The sequence below is a fragment of the Podarcis erhardii genome (assembly GCF_964252035.2).
Source record: "Podarcis erhardii genome assembly, chromosome: 1".
NCBI lineage: Eukaryota > Metazoa > Chordata > Lepidosauria > Squamata > Lacertidae > Podarcis > Podarcis erhardii.
In genome coordinates this window covers 84,374,065-84,396,171 of record NC_138497.1, presented here as the reverse complement: position 1 = coordinate 84,396,171, position 22,107 = coordinate 84,374,065, and the positions used below count along the sequence as shown (strand labels likewise).

Here is a 22,107-nt window from a genome sequence, read left to right as displayed (position 1 = left end):
CATTGAAAGTGAATACCCTCCAGCCCAGCCCAGAGGAAAACCAGGACATGCATCTTTCGGGGCTGCAATCTCAAAGGAGCCAGGGGACTTGTGCACGAACACAGCACCCCAAAATGGGATGTCCCACTTAAATTGGGACAGTTGAGGGGTATGAAAGTGTGCCTTTGGTTCTGCTGCTACAAGAATGCCGCTGTTAAGAGTCTCTATTGCTGGGGATGTTGAGAAAGAATATGTAGTCAAAGTTATGCAAGTAAATTCAAGAGTTTGGCTGAAAACTTTCTTTCACTTCTGTTTTAAGTGTATAATGAAGACACTCAGAATACATTTACGATAATCATTACGCATACTTGCAATTTTTCCAGAAGCTATTTTGGCTGTTAAGAGGGTGCCTTAGAAAAAATTCTGCACATTTTCCTTCCCCTTCTAAACTAAAATGACACTGCAGGATCTGGTATCTGTTACAGCTAAGTAACAACTCTGACTCTTGGATTGCTGAGCATAATCTTATCTTGAGAACAATGCTTGGAAGGTACATGCACTACAATACTGAAGAAAAATACTCATTGCAGAATGCTGATCAGCTGGCTTGCAGTGGAATCATGAAGCACTCTCTCCTTTCTCTGGAGAGCATAAAAAACCATAATTCTTTAAATGTATATAAGCCTGCATAACAGAGCTCATATAAATAATGCAAACAGCAAACAAAATAACAAACAAATAGGCATAAAGCCTGCCACAAGGATCAATCAAACATGCTTCAAAATCATAATTAGCAGAAGAAGTGCATATATGTGCCAAATTAAGAGCAAAGTTGGGAAAAAATTATGCAAAAAAACAAGGTGTGTGGTTGCGGGAAAACAACACACTGACTCCTGCTTTCTTATATGTCGCTACTTACTCTTAAAGGAAACTGGGGTGGTAGAAGATCTGAAGAAATAAATGGAGGATGAAATTGCATCAATGGAACTTAATTTCAGAGAGATAACTATGTTGGTTGCTTGCAGTAAAACCCAAATAGAGAAATGTGATAATGAGCACAGTTATTGTACCCAGAAGCATTTTTAGACAGAGTCCAATTTGTCAGCTGCACGGAATGGCATGTATATATAACTGTCGAGCTTTTATTTTATCCCTACCACCCTCAGTGCTCCATGTCCTTGGAGAACTGCACAGAATTCATCGTTTTAGGAATTCATCTATTGGGAAAATGTGCTATACTCTCCCCAAGACTCAACCGCATTGTTTGTTTCTGATAAAAAATAATAATAATTCCATATGAAGAGGCAGAGCCGACCCAATACATTTGGGCACATCAAGTGAACCACAAAAAGTGCCCCCTCCCTGCTAGGGAAGAAAGAGTCAATAAAGATTAATAAAGGGGAAATAAAGATCTACACTGGGATCTGCTACCCCTGTGGATCTTGCCACCTGAGGCAGTTGCCTCACCTTGCTTCATGGGTGGGCCGCCCTTGTGAAGAAGCAAAGAGAAGGGGAAGAGTATTGTTAGCCCTGAAAAACAAACTTATATGAAGCTACAACCATAGCTGTCAACTTTTCCCTTTTCTTGCAAGGAATCCTATTCAGAATAAGGGAATTTCCCTTTAAAAAAGTGAAACGTTGACAGCTATGGCTACAACTGGAAGAATGTTGGGGGCATCATAGACTGGAAATGGATAACATTGTTTCATGAAGGAATCCCAATAACATAGGAAGCCAAAGCCAGATCATTGGTTTATCTGAATGAATATTGGCATCGGAGGGCAGCAGCCATGTGCAGGACTTAGCACTGACTGGAAGTGGCTCTCCTGGGTTTCAGGGAAAGATCCTATTTTTAAAAATAATAATATTTATTAAAATTTCCATGAAAAAAGATTACAAAACCGAAAAAGAAGAAAAGGAATTTTTTTTAAAAAAAAATGCAATATACAGAAAAAACAAAAACAGTTAAAAATAGATCCCTCTTTCTATGTCTTACAATTCATTTACTTGTTTCCATGACTTCCTCACACCTCCCTTTTTTGTATTCCAGTTCAAATAGTTAATTCAGCAAATCCTTTCCCTCTTTGTTTTATCTTGGTTCTTAATCTTAACACATTATATATCGTTATATTATCCCCTATTTTCAATCCATTTTTACATATTCCTCTTTAACCTTATTGCTAAAAACCACTTCGTTTCATTCTGACATCATTTTAACATTCATTAATTTTACAATGTTTCTGCAAATAGTCTTTAAATTTCTTCCTGTCTTCTTCCACCAACTCTTCTCCCTGGTCTCGGATTCTGCCAGTCATTTCCGCCAGTTCCATATAGTCCATTACTTTCATCTGCCATTCTTCCAAGGTGGGTAGATCTTGTGTCTTCCAATACTTTGCAATTAGTATTCTTGCTGCTGTTGTAGCGTACATAAAGAAAGTTCTATCCGTTTTTAACACCAATTGGCCGACCATGCCCAGGAGAAAGGCCTCTGGTTTCTTCAGAAAAGTATATTTAAATGCCTTTTTCATTTCATTATATATCATCTCCCAGAAAGCCTTCATCTTTGGGCACATCCACCAAAGGTGAAAAAATGTACCTTCATTGTCTTTACATTTCCAACATTTGTTATCGGGCAAATGGTAATTTTTTGCAAGCTTGACTGGCGTCATGTACCACCTGTATATCATTTTCATAATATTCTCTCTTAAGGCATTACATGCCGTGAATTTCATACCTGTGGTCCACAACTGTTCCCAGTCAGCTAACATTATGTTATGTCCCACATCTTGTGCCCATTTAATCATAGCAGATTTCACCGTTTCATCCTGAGTATTCCATTCTAACAGCAAGTTATACATTCTTGATAGTATCTTAGTTTTGGGTTCTAACAGTTCTGTTTCCAATTTGGATTTTTCCACCTGGAAGCCAGTTTTCTTATCCATGTTATAAGCCTCCCTTATTTGAAAATAATGTAACCAATCTCGCACTTTGTCTTTTAATCTCTCAAAACTCTGCAATTTCAATTTTTCACCCTCCTGTTCCAATATCTCCCAATATTTCGGCCATTTGGCCTCCATATTGAGCTTTTTCTGAGCCTTCGCTTCCATCGGTGATAACCACCTTGGGGTTTTATTCTCTTTTTTTTATAATAATTTTTATTCAAATTTTTAAAATACAAAATACAAAAAACATTCAAAAAAGGAAAAATAGTAAACAAAAACAAGTAGAAAAAAAGACAGAAAAAGGAAAAAAGATATATAAATCAAGAATGCTTTGTTTCATTATCTTAAGTCTTAGACCTCCTCATACCTCCCCCTTTGTATTCCAATTTAATCATAGTTTCAGCAAATTCTTCCCATACTTTCAAAAATAGTTTATCTTAACAATCTATCTCAGTTTATCAATATTGTCTTTAACTTAATCTTTACCTTCCACACCATAAACTTTCAAATTTTTCCCATATTTATCAATCATACTTTATCTTAACAATCTATCCAATTTATCAATATTTATCTTTCACTTTGTCTTTACCTTCCAAAACATAAACTTTAAAATTTAAAAATTTAGACATATTTATACTTAACACCCTCAAATTTCCCTGCTAAAGCCAGGTATTTCCTTTGCGACACCATCTATTGTTTCATTGATATTACTTAAAAATAACAAGTATATATATATATATATATTAATTCTAATTTTGTCCATCGTCCCTTTCTTCCTGGTTTTGGGTTGTATCCGTCCTTTCTTCCCTTCAAGCCTTAACTTAACTTTCAATCTGGTGTTCTGATATCAGAGGCTCTCAAGTCACTTCCATGCCCCCTCTGCTGATTTCCTTGATCCTGGTTGTAATGCAGTGCTTTCTTGTCCCTTGTTGAGATCTTTCGTAGTTCCTTCCCTTTCTCCTTGGGGAGTGGATCTCTGGGGGGTTCCAAACAGTCGTAATATTGATTTTCATTTGTCAGATTGTTCCCTTCCCCCCAGTTCCACTCCCCATTGCTGATTTTGTAATCCAAACAGTAGTTGCTCCGAAAGTACTTGTCTTCTTGTTTCACAGTCCCACTAGTGTTAAAGCTTTCCTTAAATCCCACATTTTGCAGACTCCCTTTAAGTTCAGTGACATTGAATCTCTCAGTAACGATCTCTCCAGTTTCCCCCTGCCCTTATTCTCAAGTAAGTCCTTATATCTTATCCAGACATTAAACAATGCTCTTCTGACAATATGGTTTTTAAATGCTTTATGTGCTTTAACCTTGTCATACCACAGATATGCGTGCCACCCAAAAACATTGTCAAAACCTTCTAAGTCCAGAATGTCAGTGTTTTCAAGAAACAGCCATTCTTTCAGTCAGCAAAATGCTGCTGATTCATAATAGAGTTTAAGGTCTGGCAGGGCAAATCCACCTCTTTCCTTTGCATCAGTTAATATTTTAAATTTTATTCTAGGCTTCTTGCCCTGCCAGACAAATCTAGAAATATCTCTTTGCCACTTCTTGAAACAATCCATTTTGTCCAAAATTTGCAATTTACACACACACACGCACACACACAACAATACAAAACAGTGAGATGGCAGGAATCAGGGTTGCCATATGTCCATAATTTACCGGACATATCCAGAATACTGCAGTCGGAATCAATGTCTGGGAAATCAGCTAAATGTCTGGGAAAATCCGGATGTATGGCAACCGTGTCGGCAGTGTTTTTGCCAATTTTCCTCAAAAATAGTGCATTTTTAAAAAGCATTTTTGCCAAAAATAGCTTAACAGCTTTTTAGTTCAGATTGTCACTTTTTGAAATATGGCAACCCTAGCAGAAATACAAAGTACTGGTAGGTACCAGTGCCGAAGCATGGGGAAACACGTGGGACTGAATTTTCTAATAATAAATATTGATATCCATTTTGAATTTTAAGGACCCGGGGGAGCAGGAGATTTAGGCAGCTGTGGGAAAGTGGGGACTTGCAGTCTCCACAACTGCCTCAAAGGGGCTTGGCCTCTGAAAAGTGTTGCTATGCTGACACTCCTGAGCAAACCTTGTTTCTTCTAATAAAGAGTTAACGTCACTTACTCTGTGTGATTTATTGCTGGCTAGCTTCTGGCATAATGTCAAGCCAAACACTTGAAGAGGGCCTAATTGAGTCTCACAATAGAGGAGATAGGTTGACTGTAGAGGAGATAGAGGAGGAGATAGGTTGACTGCCCTTTTTTTAATTTTTCAATTCTAAAAAACACTTCATAGCCTAAAGTCATGCAAGCATTGTACAATAAGAGAAAATAGGATAAAATATAAAAGAAACAAACTCAATGAACTAAAAGCAATAAAATCATATATATAGTTATAGACATTGTAGAGAATGACTGAGGCACACATCAGGGAAAGCCTTCTTAATCTTTCTGCAGGCAGTGCAATGGCATCTTGGATACTTTTTGAGGTGGCTGGCAGACAGCAGCTCCTTCTCCCACTGCTTCTCTCTGTGTGAGAGTTCGTTGTCACATCCACAGCCCTGCTGTACATCCCAGGTAGGACAGGAGTTGGGAGCAAGAAGACTGTTGCACCCGCTTGGAACTGAATCAGGCGCAATGTTTTCATACAATGGTAGTAGCACTGGGAAGGGATCCCTTTCAAGACTTTCCACTGGCCACCACTCACAGCAATCGCATTGGTGATACTTCTATCTGGCCATACATTGGGTGGATAGAAAAGGGTGCTTTGTGCCAATGGAATGATGTTGACAGGCAGCAGGTGGGCAAGATGGACGGACGGATAACTCTGTCAAATGCAAGCTCTCCTGTTCCAAGGAGGTTCCTGTTCCAAGCTGACTGAACAGGAGCACTTCTCATACTCCCTATGGCTTAATGCAGGAGTGATGAACCTGTGATTCTTCAGACATTGCTGGACTATAACTCCCATCTTGCCTGATCATGAGTCTGATGTGAATTGGAACCCAACAACACCAAGTGGGCTACAGCAACTCCCCATCTCTGACTTAAGGACGTGGGGATACAATGCACTATTAAGCACTATGTTAAACATATGAAAGAGAATTGTTAAAACAGTGGTCAAACTCCATGTTAGGGAATACACCATATATCATTCATAGCATAGAATGTTCCCTTCATTCAGCTTGGATTAATATGGACATAGTTTAAGGGGAACATTACATTCCTCACCAAAACAGCACATAGGGGCCAGAGGGAATTTAGTGCATCCTTCTTTCTATCTAGACTTTAAGGTCTGGAAAGAACTGTAATACATTACATACATTAATAATGCCATGCCCATTTGATTTTATAAGGTTCATGAACAAAATATTTTGTCACACACCTTCTGCTGAAAGCCTAGCAAAGCATCCTTTACCTCCTTGTTTCTGAGGCTATAAATCAAAGGGTTGAGCAAAGGGATGACAACTGTATAGAACACAGTCAGTGTTTTGTCAAAGACGCCTTGAACCAAAGATTCACTGCTAGAGGTTGGTCGGAAGTGCAGAATGAGAATTGCCCCATGGAAAATGGTAACCACCATGAGGTGCGAGGTGCAGGTGGAGAAGGCTTTCAGCCTGCCTGCGACCGAACTGATCCTCACCACAATGTTGGTGAGAATATATGTATAAGAAACTACAACGCTCAAGATGGTGGTTATTTCTACAAGACCAGCCACATAGAAAATCAGGAGTTCATTGAGGTGGATATCTGAACAGGAAATGGCCAAAAGTGCTGTGATGTCACAGAAAAAGTTATTGATCATGTTAGACCTGCAAAATGACAGCCTGAAGGTGAGGACTGTGTGAAGGAGAGAGTGCAATAGGCCTAGGGCATAAGATCCCAACACCAGAAGAATGCAGACTCTAGGAGACATGAGGACTGGGTACAGCAAGGGTTTGCAGATAGCCACATAGCGATCATATGCCATTGCAGCCAAGAGAAAGCACTCCGTACTCCCCAGACCTATAAAAAAGTACATCTGCATTGCACACCCAATAAAGGAAATGGACCTTTTCTCTGCTAGGAAGTTCACTAATGCCTCTGGAGCAAACACAGAAGAGAAGCATACATCCAGGAAAGAGAGGCTGCTGAGAAAGAAGTACATTGGAGTGTGGAGCCGGGGACTGGCCCTTATTAAGGCAATCATTCCTAGATTTTCAACCAAGGTAATCATATAAATAACCAGGAACACCAAAAAGAGACTAGTTTGTAGTGTAGGGTTGTTTGTTAATCCCACAAAGGCAAACTCACTGACCACTGTTGTGGAGTTTTCTTCAGACATTGCACCCAGGTGAAATGTCCAGATCTGAAAAAACACCAAAGCATAGCACAGGTAAAACAATATTTTACAACCAATGTATGGAATTTGTTGCCAGCAGTGGCAGGGATGACTATGAGCTTGCATTACTTTAACAGAAAGTTTTATGCATGCTTGAAGGACAAGACCTTCAGACAAGACCAACAGTTTAATGTAGCATGTTAGAGACTAACAGATTTGCTATGCTTTTAGTCTGCAATCTTATGTACACTTACAAGGGAGTAAATCTCACTGAATGCACTGAGACCTACTTCCAGATTACTAAACATTCATAGGATTGTACTGTCTGTGGCTAATCTGAAACGTCAATTACAGAAGCAGCATTATCTATCTAGTTATCAGATGCTTGTGAAAAAGACTAGGGAATGGTCACCCTCCCCATGCCTTCTTTGTCGGCTCCCCAGCCCAAACTAGTGGGCCAAAGTTTGAGGTGAGTTACTGAAATGGATGGAGGTTTTGTGCTCAGCTTTGGTGTGATAGGGAGCAGTCCCCTCAGGGCAGGAGTCTGGGGCAAAAGTCCAAGGCACCACACAGTAGAATGAGCAAGAGGAATCCCCAATTCACCAGGCTGGGCTTGTCATAATTTAAAGAAATGAAATCACCATCTAAAGAGGAGGTATCTGTAAGACCACCGAGTCCATGTTTAAAGTTACCTATCTGCACAACTAGAAATGTGGGCTGGGGTCAATGAACAAGGATGATGAAAGCTGTAGTCCAATGTCATCTAGGAGGCATAGATGTTTTGGGGAAGCATTGTCAATTTGTGCAGGGATCTGTCTATATTAGGTACAGTGTGAGAGCTCAGAATCATGAATTGCTTCTAGTACAGGGTTTGCCTCTTACATTGATCCTGCTGTAGGCATACTTCTACTTTAAAAAGCCAGCAAATCCAACACATTTGTTGGAAAAACAAATCTAATTAGAATCTTTGCAAACCAATTTGTACTAAAAGAGCTTAGTTGAGATTCCTGCATTGCAGGGAGTTGGACTAGATGCCACTCAAGGTTCCTTCCAATTACAGCTCTATGATCACATAGGAGTAAACCCCACTGAACACAGTAGGACTTATTTCTGAGTATGGATGGTATCTAAGACTGTTAAATTGGATTATCACTGCATCTACTCCGGAGATATTTACTCCTGTGCTATGAACGGTCAAAGAATTCATGCAAATCATTTCCTTCATTTCACATACTTCTATCTACACCAACACAAGAAAGCACAGCATAAAGTGCACTTTTGCATACTTTTACATACCTTTGGAAATAAGCTCTGTGCAGCTTCTGCATAAACAGGTGTGGTACTCTGTTGCAGTCAGAGAGAGAGAGAGAGAGAGAGAGAGAGAGAGAGAGAGAGAGAGAGGTCTTGAAACAGATAGATCAGCAAGTTCATGTAAGATGTAAAATAATATTAAAATGAACTAGATGTGTTGAATCACAGCGATCTGATAATTTGCAATAACATTTTCTCTCCTCAACTCTAAAACAAGCTACAAATGTTCCCTTAATCTGATTGCCAACCCCCTGATTGTTGGTACTATATGGGTACCATAAGAAGCTCTGTTCCATTTTCTTTCTTCACCAATCTTTCCAGTGACACTTGGTTTCTAACATTACTTTTCTTCCAGATGTTATTCTCTCAGCAGTCCTGTTCTTTAAGAATTCTTAGCATAAATAGAATTTCTATTCTGATCTGAATTTGCAAGAGACTACCTTGCAATTTATTATGGAGCACTTTTGTTTGGCTGCTGTAAGATAAACAGCTGACAGGATATTGAGCTTCCTCACACATCACTTTTTCAGACTTTAATCCCTCCTGAAGTCTCATAGAAACTAAAACGACCAACAGGCAGCTAATTATTATTTTTTGCCTCTTAATGGAAAATGAGGTGAAATGGCGCTGTCGAGCAGAATTCCAGAGAGAGAAAGAGTGAAATATCACCATCACCACCACCATCTCAGGGCAGTTCACAGCATAACAACCACAGAATAAAACCACAAAAACAATAACCAACAACACCCACCCTACTACAAGACACACTTAAAGGTCCATAGAAATTAATCAGCCAAAAGTCTGGTTGAAGAGGAACATTTTTGCCTGGCACCTAAAGATGTATAATGAAGGCGCCAGCTGAATCTCCCTGGGGAGAGCATTTCACAAATGGGGAGCCATCACAGAGAAGGCCTCTTCTCATGTTACCACCCTCCAGACCTCTGGTGGAGGAGGCACACTTAGGAGGGCCTCAGAAAGTGATCTCAGGGGCTGGGTAGGTTGTTCCCCCACCCTCCAGCTTAGATTTTCAAGGGACATTTGGGGCAGCAGTGAGTAGGGGAATTGTCAAAATGGCCCCCTTCTCCTCCATTAGCAGATACCTCCCACTGGGGCAAAGCACTAGGAGGGTGTTCTGGTGGGGCAGAGGTTTGTATAGATTCAGACTAAGCAAAGAGCTTTGAAATTGAGGTGTCAATATAACAAGTACTGTGGCTAGTGCAGTTTCCGGATGTTCTTACTAAAATCTTTATAATTTAAAGAAATATGTTTTTAGTAAGATTCCAGTTAATTTTGTCAGAAGCCATGGGATGATGCATGGAATAGAGAAAGTAGACAAAGAAAAGTTTTTCTCCCACTCGAATAACATTAGAGCAGGTGGTCATCCCATGAAGCTGAATATTGGAAAATTCATGACAGATAAAAGATCATACTTCTTCACACAGCCCATAGTTATAATCTGGAATTTGTTCCCACAATAAGTAGTGATGGCTACTAACTTGGATGGCTTTAAAAGGCAAAATTAATGGAGGGCAGGTCTATCAATGACTGCAGCTCATTTTGTCTGTACAGTGGTGCCTTGCAAGACGAAAATAATCCATTCCACGAGTCTCTTCGTCTAGCGGTTTTTTCGTCTTGCGAAGCACCCCTATTAGCGGATTAGCACTATTAGCGGCTTAGCGGCTATTAGCGGCTTAGTGGCTTAGAAAAAGGGGGGAAAGCGAAAAAACCCGCAAGACTCGCAAGACATTTTCGTCTTGCGAAGCAAGCCCATAGGGAAATTCGTCTTGCAAAGCGCCTCGAAAAACGGAAAACCCTTTCGTCTAGCGGGATTTTCGTCTTGCGAGGCATTCGTCTTGCAGGGCACCACTGTATTCTATCTCAATTGTCATTGTTTATATGGATTTGAATTCTGGTTGCTGGGATTCACTTGTGGGTAGAGTGCCTGTGCTCTGCTTTTGGGCTTTGCTTGGACATCTAGTTGGGCACTGTGAGAACAAAATGCTGGACTGGTGTGCTTTCGAACTGCTTGGTTGGCAAAAGCTGGGACAGAGCAATGGGAGCTCAGCCCATCGCGGGGATTCAAAGGGCCAACCTTTTGATCTGCAAACCCCAGAGGCTCAGTGGTTTAGACCACAGCACTACCCACATCCCTTATTGTACATAGGACCATATATGTCACCAGGTGCCATACGTTCAAATTCATATTCAGGCTTGAATTTGGGTTTCTCACCCTCTCTCTGCCCTCTGTTGGAAAAACTGAGATAAAGCTGTGAAAGCCATATTAGCTACATTGCAGGGAGGAAGGGATAAAAATATATAAATAAATTGTGGCAGGTGCCAATTCAGTAATATCCTCACGTTGTGCAGCATTCTGGCCCATGACACCTACACAATACTGAACTTTCTAACATTGTGCTAGAATTCCAGTTACAGATAGGTAGCCGTGTTGGTCTGCCATAGTCAAAACAAAAAATTCCTTCCAGTAGCACTTAGTTGGTCTTTAAGGTGCTACTGGAAGGAATTTTTTGTATTGTGCTAGAATAGCAGTTATTGTTCCTTGTTCAGCGAAGTTTTTAATGTGTGACATTTTAATGTATTTTTAATCTTTGTAGGAAGCCACCCAGAGTGGGCAGGGTACAAATATTATAATATATTATTATTATTATTATTATTATTATTATTATTATTATTATTATTATTTGCTTCATCCTGAGAAAGGCATTCTTAGCACAAAAACTGATTGGGTTGCACGTTTGATCTATATAGAGCTCTTATCACTATGAATGTCACTGTATTTTCTAAATTTCCTAGCACTGCAATAGCCTTCTCTCAATTTCATCATAAAGTTTTCATTCCAGTAACCCCTGAGGAATGAGAATTTTTTTAATATAAAGGCAATAGGCTTTTCAATTGTCCTTCACGTGTACAAAAAGCATGAAGCCATGGTTATTGTCACTCCAAATTCATTCCCTGCTAGGACTCGCAACAAACAACCATGGAGAACAGATCAGTTATAACAGTGATCAAGTTGTATTGCAAGGTTCTTTTCTTGTACTTTGTTCCAGCTGTTCTGCTATTTCATTTCACAGTGAAAACATCCTCTCAATTGCTCGTTGAAGGGCACATTTAACTTCCTTGTTCCTCAGGGCATAGATCAAGGGGTTCAACATAGGGATCATCACTGTGTAGAACACGGAGGCGACCTTGTCTTGATCCAGGCTGTATGCAGAGCTGGGTCGGAGATACATGAAGAAAATTGTCCCATAGAACAGTGTAACAACCATCAAGTGGGAGGTGCAGGTGGAAAAGGTTTTGTGTCTGCCCTCTGCGGAGCGTATCTTCAAAACCGTAACCAGTATGCAAGTATAGGAAATGCCAATGGTCATTGTGGTGGTCACACAATTTACACTAACCAAAGCAAAGATCACCATCTCATATATGTGGGTATCAGAGCAAGAAAGCTGGAGAAGTGGAGGAATATCACAGAAGAAATGATTTATTTTATTTGATCTGCAGAAGGACAAAGTAAAAGTGAATGTGGTGTGGGTAACTGAATGGAACAGTCCAACTCCATATGAACAAGCAACGAGCCAGGCACACCTTTCCTCAGACATAATAACTGAATAGAGCAAGGGGTTGCAGATTGCCGCAAAACGGTCATAGGCCATTCCAGCTAGCAGGAGGCACTCAGTAATCCCAAATACAACAAACAGAAACATCTGGGTTGCACAGCCTGAAACCCCAATGCTCTTTCTCTCTGACAAGAGATCCACCAACATTTTGGGAGTGATGGTGGAAGAATAACAGAGATCCACAAAAGCCAAGTGGCTGAGGAAGAAATACATGGGAGTGTGAAGCTGTGAGTCACTCCTTATCAGAAAGATCATGCCCAGATTTTCTACTACGGTGGCAATATAGACAATAAGGAACAGGATAAAGAGGGGCAATTGCAGGTCTGTTCGGTTAGTGACTCCTAGAAAAATGAATTCAGTGACTGTGGTGTGATTCTCCAGAGACATTTCCTCATATACAAGTTACCTGTGTGGGACGAGAAAGAATGGTTAGCAATGTAATCTTTTATTTTCTCAGTTCAGTTCCCTTTGTGTGGCAAACAAAACAAAATACCATTTCAACAGGTGACTTTGGACAAAGACTTCATGTGCTTCCAGAGTTCTAAAGCAAAGGGTTTCAAAATACAAAGCATGGAAGAGTGAATGGAATGCTGCTCTTTTGCCCTTGTTTCAGGTGAAGGGTGATTCCCTCACCCACATCTGTTTTGGTGACCCATAGCTGGTGGGACGCATCTGCCAGTCAAAGGAGGAATGTGGACAGGCTTAAAAGCCTAACCCTCCTCAGTGCATTTCCAGAGTGGCAGCTCTCCTAATGCGCCACTTTTTATATTTATAATTATATACTGTATATATGGGACGTGGGCGGTGCTGTGGTGCTGAGCCTAGGGCTTGCCGATCAGAAGGTCGGCGGTTCAAATCCCCATGACGAGGTGAGCTGCCATTGCTCGGTCCCTGCTCCTGCCAATCTAGCAGTTCAAAAGCACAAAGTGCAAGTAGATAAATAGGTACCACTCCAGCGGGAAGATAAATGGTGTTTTCGTGTGCTGCTCTGGTTCACCAGAAAGCAGCTTAGTCATGCTGGCCACATGACCTGGAAGCTGTACGCCGGCTCCCTATGCCAGTAAAGCGAGATGAGTGCCGCAACCCCAGAGTCGTCCGCGACTGGACCTAATGGTCAGGGGTCCCTTTACCTTTACTGTATATATATTTATGTATTTAGAGCATGGGAGTAGCCAGTCCCTATTTAAGGGGTTAAGTAGAATTTGTATTGGGGTGGGTACCCTCAGAATTGGCAAACTGAGAGCACTGGCCCCCCACATCTATTTCATGCTGTAGTAGTAGTAGAGGGATATGTTGAGGGAGGGATATGGTAATTGGGCCAACTTGGTGAAACACCAGTTTGATACAGATGCAGGTAGTAAGATGGGTCAGGAGGAAGTTAAACTGAGGCATCCTTATGGTGAAGAGATGCTTATCCAATCGACTTCTCACAACTGTCTTGCATAAGTGCTACAGAAATGAAGCTACTCTAGGATTCTGTCTGTCTCATTACATCTGTGGTTGATTACCTTTAAGGTGAACAGGCAAGGGGAGACTGTTCTAGTGCTCAGAGCAGGGATGGAATTTTGGGAGGCTTATTCTCCCAGCTCTCAGGAACCCACACTGAGGGGTGTTAGGGTGTTTCTTTTAACTGCATGTTTTATTCACCCCAATTCATACCTCATTTCTTCATTCCTGGCAAAGGAGGCAAAGATGTAACCTGAAAATCTGAAAATTCTACTAAGAGTAGATAGTAATAAAATTATAGTTAACCTCAGGAGGGGGGAAAAACTTCAATGGTAAAATGTCAATTTCTTATGGAATCATGGTCAAGCTATTAAAAGTTTTCCATAAGACGATTATGGGGCGTGGTGTGGGCTGTTCAGTAGGAAGGTAATTAATGACTTAGGCTAGGGTGCAATTTTCAAGTGCGGTGTCTTTCTCCTACTCCGTTCATTGTATCTTTCAGTGGTATTGTTAGATCTCAAAATGTTCTCTAGCAAGAGGCGGTGAGCCCATCAGAACCCGATGATTTACCTGTTTTTGCTTGATTAATAGCCAGCTCTATTTCCATAACTGAAATGGGTGCATTTAGAGATGGATCCTCCTCCTAGGTTGCCCCTCAAGATGCTCCTTTTCCATAAATCATCTTTAGTTGTCTCCTCTACCATCAGTTTACTTTCTGCTGCTTCTCCCTGCAGTGCATTGTCAATTCCTGATGTCTCCCATCAACCCTCCCTTATCTATCCAATATAGAATATCCAGCCCTCCAGGCATATATTACATCTATTTTCCCAACAGCAGCTACTATGTTGTTTGTCTCTATATAGGTGATTAACACTAGTGATAAAAATGCTTGTGATTGCTAAGCATTGGCCCCTAAATACCATACTCAGAAGTGATTAATTGCCAGCTTACCCTGTGAGATGAAGCACCTGCTTGTTGAACATGATTGTCTGCTATCTTGAGGAGCCTCTCATAGTATTTATTATTTGCTGTTACCTCTGGGACTTAACTCCCCTAAGTTTCACTTATACTTTTTAGTGTGATGCTGAAGATAAGTTGCCCAATTAGTCTGGGCTGTTGTGAATAGTCATTTGTTCTAGAATGAGTTATTCATTCCTATAGCACTTCCTCATCTTCTCCCTTCCTTGTTCTTCTATGGGCTTTAGAGAAATCTACATAACGCTTGTGGGGCCAGCCCAATATATTTTGCTGCCTAGACACCCTCATGTACAGAAGCCAATCAGACTAGCAACTGAATCTTACTTCAAAACCAGCACTGGGTCAGCATTATCTGCTGGTTAGCTTAGGAAGTGCAGGACACACGCCTCTGCCTTTCAACACTTTGCTGCCACTCTCTTACTTCTATACCTGGTGCATGCTCACTGTCCACTCAAACAAATGCAGCAGTAATGGCATCAGCACACATCACATATTAAGAGCAGTGCTTTCCTGCTGAACTATGTGGACTACATTGGCTGCCTTTTCCTGAAGGTCCTATCTTTGTCATAATCAGAGAGATTAACTGACTGGAAAAGCCAGTCAACTCAGACCAGCATTGAGCAAGCACCATCACTAGGCACTGACTTAGGGAGTTGGGAACATCCCAGGTGAGTCTCAGGAAGAATGAGCGCTGCCTTCTCTCATCATCTTCCCTCTGAGGTGGTTGTCTCACTCTGTCTAATTGTAGGGCCACAACCTTCATCTCCCAAGTTTCCAAAACACCCTTTCCTTTGTCAAGCAGACATAAGCCCCGTTCCATGCCCAATAAGCATGGGACCCTTTGGCCGGTGGGGCTGTGGCCAGGTTTCGCCCAGTATCTTCTCTGTGTGATGGGCTTGTGTGAAAAAGCTTCCTCATGGGTCCTTGCTGAAGAGGGGAGGGGAAAGCCTATATAAGGCTGCTTCCCCTGAAGCTCACAGCCATTTTGCTTTGAGAGCTTCCTACCTGCCTGCCCTTGGGTTAGAGCCTTCACATAGCAATTCTGGGTCATTGGTTGAAAGGACCAGAAAGGAATTTCTTTCCTTTTGATTGGCATTTGGTTGGGGCTTTTCTCACCTTTCCCTCAGTGAAATTATGGTTTTTCTTTGTTAGCCGGAAGGATGTTGTTTGTATGAGGGCGGAAATGGCATTAGTCAGGATCAACATAGTATAGGGGAGTGGCCATGAGGGGCCTGAGGGGAGGATTGACCATGGCAATCCCAAGTGTGGGTTCGGTGTCTGCCTGGTTGGAATCTGCACCCTGGTCTCCCAGTGAGACCCTGCCTGCACCATGGCAGTTTCAACACTGGCTGACTCCCATTGTACAGGTTTGGAGCAATCCAAACCCAGCAGATCCATTCCATCAACACAGGGCTTGTGGAATGATGAACTGATCTTGGGACCCAATGCCATGGCAACCCTTGCACTGCCTGCTGCTTTCAATAAAGATTTGGCCTGATTTTATCCCATCACCATTGTACAGTCTGGTTATTTTGCTGTTCTCACAGGTCACATAATGCACCTGCCTGGGCAAGTGCAGGCCATTGTGGACCTCCAATCTCATCATTTGTTAAGACCATAATCATTGTTACCATTTGGAAGCATTGTTCCTAGTGCTAAATAAAGATTTGCCTTGAGTAATCATTGTTTCCATAAACTTAGAGTCTCTAAGAGGAATTATATCTTTGTAAACATTCTACCTATAATAACCACTAGTGTATTAATAGATCATCACTAACTTACGGTACATATCCATCTGGAGCCTGTATCCATAATAGGTGGATCCCAGGGAATTCACCAGTGGAAAATCATGATAAATATAGTTCCCACACACAAGGCTTAATGGAGCTTTTGCTTCAGTTGGGTTTGTAATGCATATGTTAAAATTACATGGGCCAGAATGTTCAAGTACATTGCAGTCTTTATCCTTTCTAAATCTGGAGATCCATGTTTCATGTGTGAAAACCACATCAAATTGCATGTTTCTAGTTGGGTGTGTAGCTACTTGAACAAGCAATATTGTTTATAGTGGTTTATAGTGTTTATAGTGGTATCCACCGCAGCTCTTTCAGATAGGAGCAAATGTAGCATAAGACAGGCATAGGCAAACTCAGCCCTCCAGATGTTTTGGGACTACAACTCCCATCATCCCTGACAACTAGTCCTGTTAGCTAGGGATGATGGGAGTTGTAGTCCCAAAACATCTGGAGGGCCGAGTTTGCCTATGCCTGGCATAAGAACATAAGAGGAATCTGCTGGATCAGCCAAATGACCCATCTAGTCCAGCATCCTGTTCTCACAGTGGCCAGCTCCATGCCTGTGGCAGCAATACAAGCAGGCACTTTCCTAGAGTTGCCATAACTCCAAGTGAAATTCAGAACAGAGTTTTTTGGGTATGTTTTTTTAGGGGAACAAAAGTTGTTGCGCCTTTTTTATTCCAAGGCATGTCATGGAAAGGCAGGATGTATGGCAGCCCTAACTTTCCTCTCCTGCATTCAGTTTTCCCATCTAGGTTCAGAGGCATCTAGCATTAGCATATAAACACTTATATGCAGATGCATTTCTGCTATATCTCTTTATATAAACAAATGCACATTCAGCTGTATTTGCTGCTAGTCTGTCTCTCCTTGAGGAGGTAAACCTATTCTTAGGCTGTACAACTCCAGATTCCATGACTTAAAGCCAGGGTGGTGACTTGCCCTGTGTTAAACTGACAAAAATAAAGAGGATGAAGGTTCACATAACATTTGCAGGTGCTGATGTGTATAGATGCAAATCTGTAAATAATTACTACAATTGAAATACAATACCTCTCCCCATAGTAGCAGAGACTGTGACCAGGTGGCATCTGTGTCTACTTAGACTGCAGTGCAAAAGCTAACCATTGATAGGCAACCTCAAGGCCTATGCTGCTTTTTATTCTTCTATTGTTCTTTATATACTAAGCATGTAATTGGTAGCCCTTCAGATTAGAGGGCTGCCCTGGGATAACTCTTCAAATGGAGAACTGTTCTCTGCAAAGTAGAGAATGGCTATCCTACTGACTGCTTTGGCATTTTAAAAAATGTAAAAAAATTAAGATGCCTGGGAGATGAATTTTGTCTGAATTTGTGAGTGAACAAACCTAATCCACATCTCCTGGAATAATACATAGATCAGAGTGTAATTTTCTTTCTGCTTCTCTGAATTTCGCAATACAGTTCTTCATAAAAACAAAAACAGGAAAGACATGTGTGTTTTAGGATAAAATATGCTTTAAAATGCACAATGTGAGATGAAGTAGGTATTTAAAATGCTCATTTTGGGATCGAATAAAATTTATATATGTATTTTGTAATAAAAGTATGTGTATGTATTATATGCAAAAATTCTTTTGTATTTTTTGAAGTAAAAGTTGCAAATCAATCTGGAAATGGGATGGGATGGACTTCTGAACCAACATGCAGATATGACTGATGCATCTATCCTTGGTAGAGGAGGCTGCAAAAGGGAGGTGAACATTTTGTGAACTGCCCTGAGATCTTTTAATGAAGGGTGCTATATAAATCTAATAAATAAATAAATGATAAACATTGGTTAGGGAAGGTTCCTTCTACTTGCACCACCATTAGAACAAGCCCTTAAAATATAAATACAACAACAATAATAAACTGAAAGGCATAATGAATATTAGTAAACAGAATGAAAGTTGAATATCCTGTTCATTATTATATTGGTTTGCTATTCCATAATTTTCCTTTAGAATGGCAGTGTCTTCCCAAGCAGTCTCCAAAATGCATCCTTAACTTCCTTGTTTCTCAGGCTGTAGATGAGGGGATTCAGCATGGGCATCACCACCGTGTAGAATAGCGAGGCCACTTTGTCTTGCTCTAGTGCGTACGTGGAGCTGGGCCTCAGATACATGAAGAAAATTGCCCCATAGAATAAGCTGACAACTGTCAGATGGGATGTGCAGGTGGAAAAGGCCTTGCGCCTGCTCTCGGCAGAATGGATCTTCAAAATGGTGGCCAAGATACAGGCATAGGAGAGCAAGATGATTGCTGTTGTGCCGACGCAATTTATGCTAACCTGTGCAAATATCACTGTCTCGTTGGTGTGCGTATCTGAACAAGAAAGCTGTAGCAGTGGGGGAATGTCGCAGTAATAATGGTTGATCACATTTGGCCCACAAAAGGACAGAGTGAAGGTAAACACTGTATGTAGAACTGCATAAGAATTGCCAAGGAAATAGGAACCAGCTACTAGACACATGCACCTTTTCCCTGACATTATGATGGGGTAACGCAGTGGGTTGCAGATAGCCACATACCGGTCGTACGCCATCACTGCCAATAAGAGGCATTCAGAACTCCCACATATAACAAACATAAACATCTGAGTTGCACATCCAATGACCCCAATGCTTTTGTTCTCTGCCAAGAGAGTGACTAACATGTTGGGTGTGATGGCTGAGGAATAGTTGACATCCACAAAAGCCAAGTTACTGAGAAAGAAGTACATGGGGGTGTGGAGGCGAGGGTCTCTCCTGATGAGCAAGATCATCCCTATGTTCCCCACCAGGGTGACAATGTAGATCAGAAGGAACAGAAAGAAGAGAGGCAGTTTCAGCTCCATTCGGCTTGTGATTCCTAGGAGAATAAACTCAGTGGTGCTTGAATGATTCCACACAGACATGTTTTTTATTATAGATTAGCTGTTGGGACAGAAAGAAAGAAAAAGACTGAGTATCTACTATCTATTTTGAGAGATAGCGAAGAAGATGGGAGGAGGGGTCAGACAATTTCCATCTCCTTAATCCTGCCAGTTGCATATGGTCATTAGGAGCAAATGATGTGCAAGAGGGAGACTGGTGGAACTACACCCTTTTTAAATTCAGGAGGAGATATCATTTCAGAATTCCCTTCAAATTACAGAATGTTCTATTTTCAGGAGATACCCATTTATTCAGGGGTAAGCCACATTAGACTCAATGTTATTTACTTCTGAGGTCTGTAAATATTTCATGTTTTATTTTACTTGGAGATAAAGTGCTACTAATTTTTAAAATCCTACACAGTTTGCATGAAAACATCTTTTGAAGGTAGATTTTAACTTAGTGCCCTCCTGTAATCTTTTCCAAATGTGGAAACTCTGGTGCCTGTATAATGCTATCTTCCCTACCAAATTACTTCTGTCTTTGTTTTCAGTGGAAAAAATCTGATCCACTCACATATTCTTCAGAACACACAAATTGGATCCCTTCCACCCACACAGAAGTTAATAGGAATTCCAATCTATTGAAGATATGTATTTGACCATCCAAAAGCACAATCAGCTATGGATTGCAGCATCTTTAATTGTAGCAAATGAGCAAAATCCTAAACTCTCAGCACCATTCTGTCTACCACTAGTATCTATTTTAAAGTACTCAATGAATTGCAGATGACAACAACAACAACAACAACAACAACAACAACCAGAGATTCCTAGGAGTTGTCTCCTGAACACCATTTTCATACTTTAGTAGCTCACCTATGGAATGGAGCCTCAGCAGCATTCAGAGGGTTGAGCTTGGATGAGGAGCTCACAGAGTATTTATTCATTCTCTTGTGAGGATTCCCTATAGGCTCTCAATCACTTTTTCTCATCAGGGTCCAGACTTGCAAGGGGCCTAGAGTCTAAGCTTTCATTTTTTAAAAAATAAAAAGTACAGTGGTACCTCGGTTTTTGAATGTCTCTGTTGACAAACATTTTAGTTTGCGAATGCCATAAACCCAGAAGTAAATGCTTGTTTTCGAACATGCCTCAGAAGTTGAACATGCCACGCAGCCTCCACTGACTGCAAGATCTGGAGGCCTAGCTGTCGGCTGTCGAGTCCTCGGTTTTTCAACGTTTCAGGACTCAAACGGTCTTCCAGAACGGATTATGTTCAAAAACCGAGGTACCACTGTAAATACCAAGACCTTCTAGAATGTACATGCAACTTTCTAAGCAATTTCTATGAAATGAGTCACCAGGCTGCTCCTGCCTTTCAATGTTTTTAATCCATGTGTGCAGTCAGAGCTGCGACTGATGAATGAGCTATTTGGACACCAAGCTCTACAGCAGTGTTTCCCAAACTTGGGTCTCCAGCTGTTTTTGGACTACAATTCCCATCATCCCTGACCACTGGTCCTGCTAGCTAGGGATGATGGGAGATGTAGCACAACAACAGCTGGAGACCCAAGTTTGGAAAACACTGCTCTATAGGAATCCTAGTCCAAAATGGCTGCTGTTTTCTACTTCCCTTTGGTGCACTTTGCTTTCCTGGTTCTGTCTCATTGTTTAAGCCACAGAATCTCCAGTTTTCTTGGAATCTTAAAAGGGGGCTGCTGGATTGTTGCTCTGATTCATTATAAAGCAGCATCTCTTTTTAATTTAAATGTTATAATATAATACTGTTATAATATTTTTTAAAAAATGTTCAACCCATTCATTGTATGTACAAAAAAGCCACAGATAGCGCTTAGGACCAAACATTCCTACCTAGCCTTGTCTTGTTTCAAAATAGAATGACAAGTCACATTTTATAATTTATTTATTGCAGCCATTTATTAGGGCTGTGCACAGACTCACACAAACTCTGAATCTGCACCAGGGCCCTAATCTAGATTCCCTGGATTTGGCAGACCTGCCAAAGGGTCATCCACCCAAAATCTGATCCCTGATCAATTCAAGGCAGCAGTGCCAGCTCCTGGGGGCTGAGCCCTTTTGCCCTTCCTATATTTTGGGAGTGGGGACTTCCCCCAATCTCCAAAAAGTGCAGCACGGAGTCGAGTGTTGCACAGCTCCAGCGGTCAACTCATTCTCCTCCTGCTGCTGTTGCAGAGGGGAAGAAGGGTTGAAGCAGCCTCCCATCAGTGGTGGTACCAAGAGGAAGTGGAGGAGAAGCCACCAGCCACTGAAGCTGCATGGTCACCATGTTTGGCTCTTGACATCACACATATGTCACACATGCAACACTGGCCTTGCAAGCTGGTGCCTCTGATTCAGGGGCAGGGCTACTTAGGGAGGGCTGTCTTTAAGGGGGTGCAAGGGGTGTGGGGCACCCAGGCATCTAATTCTGGGGGGTGCCAAATGTATACCTACTGTATACTGGTCTCTCTTGATCAGCGGCAGGGGAAAGGTTGTTATAGGTGAGCGTTTCCCCCCTCCCCCAAAAAGTTCAATAACTTTGAGTTCACCCTCCCCCACAAGGTCAACAACTTTGGCTCCCCCCTTCCAAAAAAAGTTCAATAAAACTAAATTTGGGGGCAGCTAAACTAAATTTGGGGGCGCTGGGTGGATCTTTGCACCCCGGCGGCGCATATGCTAAAGACGGCCCTGTACTTAGGGTTTTTAAAAACCTAAGTAAACATATGGTTGGGCAGGGGGGATAAGCTGCATCTCCTTTCCTCCTCTCCTGACTAAATAAAAGGTCCTGCATGTTTGTGAGTGCAATATG

At 41.4% G+C, this 22,107-nt stretch overlaps 3 protein-coding genes across 3 annotated transcripts in view; all 3 read right to left on the bottom strand.

The window, feature by feature from the left end:
* Nucleotides 1-7,242, bottom strand: part of LOC309331259 (uncharacterized protein) — a gene marked incomplete at both ends in the record, with an annotated part of 34,246 nt that extends 27,004 nt beyond the window's left edge. Inside the window, one exon of the mRNA XM_081843376.1 lies at nucleotides 6,285-7,242. Within this exon, the coding sequence (XP_081699502.1) occupies nucleotides 6,285-7,242 (958 nt within the window). The remainder of the gene's footprint in view (nucleotides 1-6,284) is intronic.
* Nucleotides 7,243-11,633: 4,391 nt separating this feature from the next.
* LOC309350854 (olfactory receptor 5AP2-like) lies at nucleotides 11,634-12,569 on the bottom strand (the record flags this gene model as incomplete). Its single annotated transcript, XM_081878152.1, has 1 exon — nucleotides 11,634-12,569. The coding sequence occupies one exon, from the start codon at nucleotides 12,567-12,569 to the stop codon at nucleotides 11,634-11,636; it is 936 nt and encodes a 311-aa protein (XP_081734278.1).
* Nucleotides 12,570-18,383: 5,814 nt separating this feature from the next.
* LOC309331250 (olfactory receptor 5AP2-like) overlaps nucleotides 18,384-22,107 on the bottom strand; it is a gene marked incomplete at both ends in the record, with an annotated part of 35,497 nt that continues 31,773 nt past the window's right edge. The window contains one exon of the mRNA XM_081843366.1: nucleotides 18,384-19,189. Coding sequence (XP_081699492.1) covers nucleotides 18,384-19,189 — 806 coding nt within the window. The remainder of the gene's footprint in view (nucleotides 19,190-22,107) is intronic.